The sequence below is a fragment of the Notamacropus eugenii genome, chromosome 1, assembly GCF_028372415.1.
Source record: "Notamacropus eugenii isolate mMacEug1 chromosome 1, mMacEug1.pri_v2, whole genome shotgun sequence".
Taxonomy (NCBI): Eukaryota; Metazoa; Chordata; class Mammalia; order Diprotodontia; family Macropodidae; genus Notamacropus; species Notamacropus eugenii.
Genome location: NC_092872.1, coordinates 492,981,182 through 492,990,106, shown reverse-complemented (window position 1 = coordinate 492,990,106; position 8,925 = coordinate 492,981,182). Strand labels below are relative to the sequence as shown.

General features: G+C 44.7%; 1 protein-coding gene across 1 annotated transcript; it reads right to left on the bottom strand.

Moving 5' to 3' along the window:
• Positions 1 to 3,412: 3,412 nt before the first annotated feature.
• On the bottom strand, positions 3,413 to 8,716 carry PTGDS (prostaglandin D2 synthase). Its single transcript, XM_072633067.1, has 7 exons — positions 8,362 to 8,716; positions 7,297 to 7,436; positions 5,699 to 5,775; positions 5,277 to 5,390; positions 4,767 to 4,868; positions 3,895 to 3,917; positions 3,413 to 3,569 (listed from the first exon to the last, which is right to left on the bottom strand). The coding sequence occupies exons 1-6, from the start codon at positions 8,485 to 8,487 to the stop codon at positions 3,895 to 3,897; spliced, it is 582 nt and encodes a 193-aa protein (XP_072489168.1). The 5' UTR covers positions 8,488 to 8,716; the 3' UTR covers positions 3,413 to 3,569.
• Positions 8,717 to 8,925: the final 209 nt, after the last annotated feature.

Sequence of the window (8,925 nt, the reverse complement as noted above, 5' to 3'; positions counted from 1 at the left end):
GCAATTGTTCTTTTTCCCTTTGCTGGCACTGGGATTCAGAGAAACAGACATGGGGGAAGGTGGGACAAAAGGGAAAATGACTGTGATAAACAGTACGAAAGAGAACACCTAAGGAAATCCCTTCTCTCTGATTCTTTCTTTAGCCTAGTGAGTCTTAGAAGTCCAAGGGGGCCCAAGGATCAGTAGGGACTTAATGTGCATGATTAGGCTTCTTGCTGCCTCCATTCATTAGTGCCTTCCCTCTGAAATTACCTCCAAAATTATCCTGTCTATATCTTAGATGTTCACAATTGATTGCACGTTGTCTCCTCTGTCATAATGTGAGCTCCTTGAAAGGAGGGACTGTTTTTGGCCTTTCTTTGTATCTCTAGGGTTTAGCACAGCATTGGCATAGAGCAAGTGCTTAATAAATGCTTATTGGTTTGTTGACCAATTTAACGGATAATCTCTGACAGATGCTACGGCTGGAAAAAAATCTAACAACCTACAGCCAACCCAGCAATGAACTTCTCTGGCCTGGGCTATGTTAGTCCTTGAATAAGACATAGGGACCATTCCTGAGTTTACCTGCAAAGCCCTTCTATCTTAGTAGGACCCAAAGGAAGTTATGTTCCATTGGCATAGTCTTCACAGGCCAAAGTTCACTGACACACTGTGAAGAAGCATCTGAGGAAGATTTAAGGAAACCCCAGGCCAGGTAATCACAGTCCACCCCATTTTGTTAGATATACACAGAATGAAGAACTATACGAAGACCAATGCAGTTTTGACTGAGGTCAGGGAAGGGTCTGCAACGGACCCTTTGAGAATATCCATAGGAAGAAAAAGGGACAAGGAAAGGAAATAGAAGTCAGAGTCATAGGAAGAGGAGGGAATACATTGATAAAATCTGATCAATTCAGTGTGCTCTTCAAGACCCTTTACAATCTGATCCTAACCTGCCTCTTGAGTCTTATATGACTCACTGCTCCCACAAATGCAACCTTTGTTATAGTCACACTGGACTATTTGCCATTCTCTGAATATGCCTCAAGCTTTCCCAGCCCTGGACATGAACTTTCCATCTCCTGCATTTCCCTCCCCGAGGATCTTCGTTTCTTGGTCCATCAAAGCTTACTTCCTCCATGAAGCTTTCCCTTATACACCTACCTGGAAGGAATTGCTTCCTCCTCCCAAGGGCTAAAGTACTCTTTCCATGCGTCTTAAGTCTCTTTCTCATACTTCCTTGAACTGTATTAATTTCTACCTTCTTCTTTGGAGGTTATCTTCTTATGGCTACTCTACATGTATCTTGTATTTGCCTTACATCTACCATGAATCTACCCTGTATCTATCTTCTATCTACTCTATGTATTTTGTGCATACATTCCTAGCACCTTCTATCTCCCTAGTATATACCTTGCATATCTATTTACAAATTGCTATCTTCATTAGAAGATAATCTCCTTGAGGGTAAGGACTGTTCTCCTTTTCTTTGTTTCATGAGTGCTCAACATGGCACCTGACACATAGCAATCTCTTAATAAATGTTTGTTGGTTTCTTGATTGCTTAATGCCAGTCTTTCTACAATACTGTGACCTCCTTGAGAACAGGAGAACTTTCTCCGACAAAGCTGTGAAACCTCAGTGCTAAGCATGAGGCTTTGCTAATAATAGGTGCTCAATACATATTAGTTTTTGATTACACTGTAGGAGAAAGAGTAGTCAAAGCTCAATCCAAAAATTCCAAGTAGCCCAAGTCACTGGGAAGAGGAGGAAATTAAGAGAGATAAAGAAATCAGGAAGAACTAGGGTTGGGGGGAAAATACTTAGTTCAGGTTTAAAATGTGTTGAATTTGAAAAGCAGTGGATCATTCAAATAAAAATGCCCAATAGGCGTTTGGAAATTTTGAGACTAAAGTTCTAGAAAAAGGTCAGTACTAGAGCTATTGAATTATCTGGGTATAACCGAAGCCAAAGGAATGGATGGTCTTACCACAAGAGAGGGTGTCCAGATTAGAAAAGAGAATATTTGAGAATATTTTTGGAGGGAGGGAAAGGAAGTAGGAGAAAGGAAAAGAAACAATGATATCAGAGATACAGGAAGATATTTTGGAGGGGAGCTGTAATTATTTTTTCACTCTGGGAGCACAAAATATACCAGAGGCAAGCAGCAAGACATGGGGTGGGTTGGGGGGCACAGACCAAAGAAGAGTTGACCATCTGATAGATTCCTTTTTAAATCATCTATTCTTACTAAGGGTTATGATGATCATCTCTATTCTACTGAAAGTATCGTTACTGCCTTCTAAATGTCAACATACTGAAAGAAAGTTCACATCACCCAGCCCTAGCTATATCTCTACACAAGGAGAGTGTACTGTCAGGGAAGACAAGAAAAGGAGAATTTCAAGGAGTAGTTGGCCAATAGTGTTAGTAGCTAGTGCAGAAAAATTAAGAAGGAGTAGTAGAACTGATAGGGTTTGGTGAATAGGAAGCTATAGTAACTTGTAAGATAAATTTCAATAAGTCTGGTAGGGACAGAGATCTGATGACTTAATGTTCAGGAATGGATGGGAAGGCCATAACTGAAGTAATATGTGGGCAGTTCTTTTAAAGTTAGGGGTTCAATTGTGGTTGGGCTTGTAGGGCAGCTGGTGACTTGGGTTAGGGGATCACTTTGTGACTTGGTCGACCAAGTCTGGCAAGGGCTCCAGAACTTTTAGTTTCACAGCCTGTTTCTCTTTGCCCAATTAGAGGAGTAAACAGTAGAGGGATTTCTTTCTCCTCCCAACAAATCTTCCCCTTTATCTAAATCTGTCTTGAGATAAACCCTTATCTTTGAGCCATCTAATTTCTTTAATCCCCACTTAATACTTAATCGGTTTAGACCCAAAGCTGTACCTTCCAACCTTCTCCTTCACAGTAACAGCACTTTGGGAGTCTTCTGGGAGTGTCAGGCAGCAATGAAATGAATTAAGTAACAACTTCACCCCTTCCCTCATATAGCCCCAGCCCACCCAAGGAACTATTCAGAGGTCAAGTGATATGCAAGGGTCCTTCCCTTTCTAAGGGGGCCACCTCTCTTCAGCTTTAGCTCTAATGATATCACACTGGATGGCACCAATCCCCACTCTCAGCTCAGGACATTCAGCCATGGCAACATTCAAGTTTGATCGCCTGGTTGGGAAGTCATTGGATAAATTGTGCGATATTAGAATGCTAGAATCATCAGACATAGGTCAAAGCTAAGTCCTTAGAAGAATGTCGATGTCATGGATAGAATCCAGCTTATTCATTTTATAAATTAAAGAACTGAGGCCTAGGATAGGGGAGTCTTATACAGAGCTAGTAACCCTCAAGGACCACACTGTGGTATAAATTAGAAGAAGGAAGGAAGATGCTATTGAGAGGACAAGACAAGAGCCAGGGCCATGTACTCCACTTATTTATTTGGTGGGGTCATTACAGAAGCACAAAGCTGGGGGTGGCACCAGGCAGAAGAATCCTGCCTGTCAGGGGACCATGGAGCTGAGACCATCCAGAGAAGAGCCTGAGGTCCAGGGGGGTCATCAAGGCATGTGCAGGACCTGAGTGGAAGGAGAAAAAAGCCATGTTATAGTAAATGGAAAAAGCTTCAGACTTCAAACTGAGATTCCTATGTAGAAATCTAACACTAACTGCAAGGCCCAAGGTAACTCATTTAAATTTCTCTGAGGCTCTGTTTCAGTGTCAAATGAAGCTGACAGTAAAGGTCACTATCTAACTAACTCACTTGGTAGTTGTGAAATAGGTGCTGTTTCTAGCAGGTATCATTCATCCTTCCTCCCACCTGCACCCCAATGTCCCCACACTCCACCCACCAACCCTGTTATGAATAAGGCATCAGAAGTCATTCCCTTCAGGGCTACTCACTTAGTTTTCACCAATACACTGATCTGCAGGAGAGAAAAAATGTTGGTTATCCCCAAATCTGTATACAGAGGAGGTTACAAGGAATCCCAGCCATTCTGTCCCTTAAACAGAACCATGTCCCTTTCTCTCCTACACTCAATTGTTCTATACCGAGGAGAATTTGTCTTCCTTTTAAGTCTCATATAGTGCCACTAGCTCTTCATTCTAGGATCTGAAAGTGTTTGTCAGAGTTCTTTTCATGTCTAATCTCAATCCTCCCAGATACAAGACCCCTTTCTTCTTATGATTATCTCAATGGAGATGAAAGAATCCTGACTCCTCAAACCTTTTGCCTTCGTGAGCAGGTAGAATAATTGCAATTACTTATCCTAGGATGTATCTACCACCTCTTTCGGACTGTAGTCAAGTGAGAGCAGAACCGGTGGAATTCTCCAGATTGGGGGTATTAGGTGGGAAGACTGGAGCCTCCTAGAAGGCTGAGGTCTTTCATTTACACCTCGCCACCTACATAACTGGTTTCTGATGCTCAGTAAGGTATGAACTCTGAATTGAAGCTGCTGTCTCCCCTTCTCCCCAGTCTGGCTTTATGACAGAGTGGTGAGAGTTAGCCCAAATCCTCTTTATCTGTTGTTCTGTCACTAATGCTACAGGCTAGCTCCAGGAAACTCGGATCCAGCGCAAAGAGCAAGAGGGAAGGAGGCAGGAATCGGAGGAGGGGTTGGCATTTGAATAGGTCTAGAGCCTAGCTTCCCCTGTACAATGAATCAACTCTATCCTAGGATCCTCCTCCCTCAATTAAGGTGTTTGGCCAAGGCTGTTTATCTGCCTCTTATCAGACCCTAATACCTATTCCCCTCAAACCTTGCCCTCACCAGTTTTGGGCGGGATGACAATGTTATCTTCTGTGAAGCCGCGAGACTTGGAAAACCTGATGAACCTCTCCTTCAGCTCAGGTCTCACATCCTTGGTTCTGCCTGTTGTAGAAGGCGGGGGGAGGGGGGGAGGGGGGGGCACACGAGGGAAGCAGAGATTTAGTAGGAAAAGAGGATCATTTGGAGCAGTCCCCTCTTTCCTGGATGGATTGCTCTTAAACCCAGTCTGGGAAGGCCGTTCTCCCTAGCCTCCCTTGGTTATGGTTCCCAGGGTCAGAATTTAGAATGTTGGCTCTACTGTCTAGCTTCCATCTGTCACACTTCAGTTGAAATCTTATTCTGTTCTCTGAGAAAAAGTGTTAAATTTTCTCAATCCAGGAAAACCTAAGGATTAGCTGGTATTTGCAATAAAACCAGAGGAGTGGGGGTGGGGTATGTTTTGGGGGATTGGCCAGGGGAACTCTAGGTGGGGTCCCCATTGGTCTGGGTTGGGCTACCCTGGGTACATACTGTATAGAGCTGCTATGCTGAAGTTACTGTCGGCTTTGGTTTTAGTGGCATACAGCAAGGAGTATTCTTCATAGTCAGCTTCCACCACAAAGACGTTATGTTCGGTCCCCCACGCTGAGAAAACACAAGGAATGGAACATTGTGGGGAAGTCCTGGACCCCCTGCTCCATGGGACTCTAAATTTGCTTTCCCTCTTGAAATCTTTGCTAGGGGACAAGTAGGGGGAAATGGATTCATTCACCCGGTGCTAGCCAATGCCCTCTTTGGCCATGGATTCCCTCTTGTTACTTTCAATGGCATTTCAACCCTTTTCCTGGGAAGTTGTGAGGCTGGATACTCTAAACTCTTTTTAGAGAGGCAAGTTCCCATGCTCTGACAGGAAAAACAGAGGAGGCCAGGGGGACAGGAAGGGGAGTACTTACCGATGTTTTTGTAAACATAGTGTCCAGGCTGCTGAGTCTTCCTCAGAAGTGAGGTTCGAGTCGCACACTGGTTGTTTCTGTGGGTACAGTCCAGGCACAGAGTCAGGTAGGAAGCCAGTCCCCAGTCCCAGCCCCAACCCCAGCCCTAGCCAAAGTTCAAATACTACTCACCTGGAAGGTTTTCATGTTTACAAGCAGAACAGAATTAGAGTGGGAAGTTTGCTGAACTAACTTTGAGGCTCATATAGTTAGAATTGAAAGGAACCTCAGAGGCGATTGGGTTCAACCCTTCATTTTATTTTATTTTTTCACAATAAATTTATTTTTTCTCTTTTAAAAATATTTATTTTTAGTTTTCAACATTCACTTTTATAAGATTTTGAGTCTACATTCCCCCCCCTCCCTCTCCTCGACCCTTCATTTTTTTTTTAGATGAAGAAATTGAGAGAAAGCAAAGTTAAATGACTTGCCAGGGTCACATAGCTAGTAAGTGTCTGAGGCAGGATTTGAACTCAAGTCTTTCTGATTCCAAATCCATTGTTGTATCTACTGTCCTACCTAGCTGCTTCTGGATTGGCATTGGAAATGTGTAAAGTTTAAAGGATAACTAAAATGTGACTATAATGAGTTGAGATAAAGTTAATATTAGAGACTAGGGTTATGGCTATAGAGAGGGAATGGGGTTAAATATTAGGAGGACATGTTGTCCTACTTGTTCACGCTCCCAGTCCCATTGTGGCATTGATAGCCAGACCCTAACCTTGCTTTACCTGGCTGGAGCTACCTGTTCTGATTAAGCATTGCTTAATAAAGCCTCCTGCGAAGAGATGTAGAGTGAAGAAAGCAGAGATAAAACACTAATATACTTATGGACAACAGTTATGTAAATAAAGACCCTACTAAGGCAAACACAACCTAGGTCAAATACAATGAACAATGAAGGTTCCTTCTATTCAGTGAAGACTAAAACACCCTTTCTTCCTTTCTGTGAACAATTTCATAAACTTTGAAAGTGGCTGGTGACGTGCAACATCCATTCTCAGTGACATGAAGTGGATCAGACTGTTGACCTGAAACCTGGCAAGACTTGGCTGAAGCCCTGCCTCCAAAACTTGCTGATGCTGGGCAAATCACATAACCTGGTGGTAGTACTCTGGACAACTAAGACTATAAAATTTGGAGAAGATATTGACCTACATTGGTAGAAGGAATTTCCTCACCTGGGCATTTCCTTTAACAAATACATCGCAGGTCATTCCTTATTCCACCACTAGGGTGTCTTTAACTCTTTCTGGGTAACGTATGGAGTGGGGGAGGTTTGTAGTGTTTGTTAGAAGAGTCTACACTGACCCCATCCCAATAAATACTGTTTAATAAAACGATTGTAGCCAAGTTACTTCCCCCTCTCACCCCAGCATCCCCTGCTCTGTCCCTGATGTGCTTGGGAAGGAGTGATGGTTAGGGGGCAGGGGAAGGAAAGGTCCTTTGTCCACCCATGACCTCCTTATTCCATTTAACCTCATATAATCCCTGGAACTCATTCCCTAGGCCCCGGCTGGCAGCCTTGGTCCCGTTCATTACCAGGCTTTTAGTCTTACCTGACAAAGGTAGCAGTGAAATTGATTGATCCATCGGCTTCTGGAATCAGGACTACCTTGCACATCGTCATCTCTGCCTTATTTTTCAGGAACCAGGGGTAGTTAGAAGCCAATGCCACACTGTACCATGTTCCTACAAACTGTAGGGCAGCTCCTTTGTAGCAGACCAAGCCTCTGGGACTCTTCACTCATTTTCATTATTCCCTATCGTTCCCCAGGCATCCAAACTTTCACCCCAACGTGGCCTTTAGGGTGGACTGTCTGTGAGATGCTCACCCTAAGCATAAAACACTGACCCAAGAATGAGTCAGCAGCCCATGGCCTTTGAGAACCCTGGCCACTCATGGTGGTGGTGATGGTGGTATCAGCCCCATCTCACAGCCACTAAAGCATCCTGGCTCTCCGAGGCCAGGAGTGGTTCTCCCTCTGACCTTTTGTTCCACTGTGGGGAGGTGCTCCCTCCCACCCCCATTCCTCTTTAGTGAACATGTAGTCTTATTCACAACTCACTGACAGACTACAAAGCCGGCACTGTCCCAGGAAACCAGCAGAGGGCATGCTGGGGCTGTTCTCAGAGTCTTGGGCTGATGATTGAAATAAGGATGGAGGTCTTTCCACTCTCCTTCCCTCTTCCCTAACAGTTCTAACTGCTACCCCAGCCAACCAAAGCAAATCTGTATGGGGAAAGGATCAGCCTACAGCAGTGTGCATACTTGTGGGCAACCTGTATCTATGGGAGTATCTCCTTTGCCTGCCCACCCCATATTTTGTTACCAGGACAAGACTTCCCCCTCAGACCCTTATCCTGAGGCAGATCTTTAGTTAAAGGGCTAATCTATAAGCTTTTCACCTGTTTGAGATTTTAAAGCAGGCATATCTGGGAGCCAGACTATCTTGGTGAGTCTTCCATACTTTATATTTTGCCATTGAGCCATCCCCTCATTTATTATCTCCCAGCAAAAATATCCCAACTGGAATAGAACATTGAGGGAGGAGAAGCTGGGTAAGGTCCCCCAGCTTCAGCTCCAACTGGGCTGGAGTAACAGGGACCTCTTTCCCACTTACCTTGTCCTCTACGAAGGCTGGTTGAACTGGGATGTCCTCTTGGGAATCCTGGGCGTGGGTTTGGGCCTGGGTCTCCAGAGCCTGGAGCAAGGCTAGCCCCACCCACAGAAGACCCATTGCCATCATTTTGCTAATAGGCTGAGGACAGAGGAGATTCTGGTCCAGGCACTAAGGGCTGAGATGGGCAAGAGAGAGAGGCAGAAGGCAAGTGAGAGAGCTGCAGGGAAGACCCCTATTTATGGGCCTGGTTTGGCATACACCCAACCAGAAACAACACAGCTTGGGTTCATGGTATCAGTGAGGGGGAGGAGAGGGCGGTCTCTCTCAGTCCCACATCATTCTCCCCTCCCCCTGCTGCTCAGCTGCTGAGTCCAGTTATGCAAGGGATACACAGAAGAGAAAATAAGCAGCAAGCCATTGGCCAGGCTAGGAAGGACCTAGGAGGGGGAAGGGAAGGCAGACCATGGAGCAGCAAGGAAAGAGGGCAAGGGAAACTCTGTGTGATGGAAAGAGTGCTGAATGTGTAGGCAGAGAATCTGGGTATGAATCCCAGTTCTGTTCTTT

Coding starts and splice junctions, on each gene's coding strand:
- PTGDS (XM_072633067.1), bottom strand. CDS start 8,487: ATGATGGCAATGGGTCTTCTGTGGGTGGGGCTAGCCTTGCTCCAGGCT. Junction 5,776..7,296: donor TTCACTGCTACCTTTGTCAG/GTAAGACTAAAA, acceptor CTGTACCCACAG/AAACAACCAGTGTGCGACTC. Junction 3,918..4,766: donor TGTCATCCCGCCCAAAACTG/GTGAGGGCAAGG, acceptor TCTCTCCTGCAG/ATCAGTGTATTGGTGAAAAC.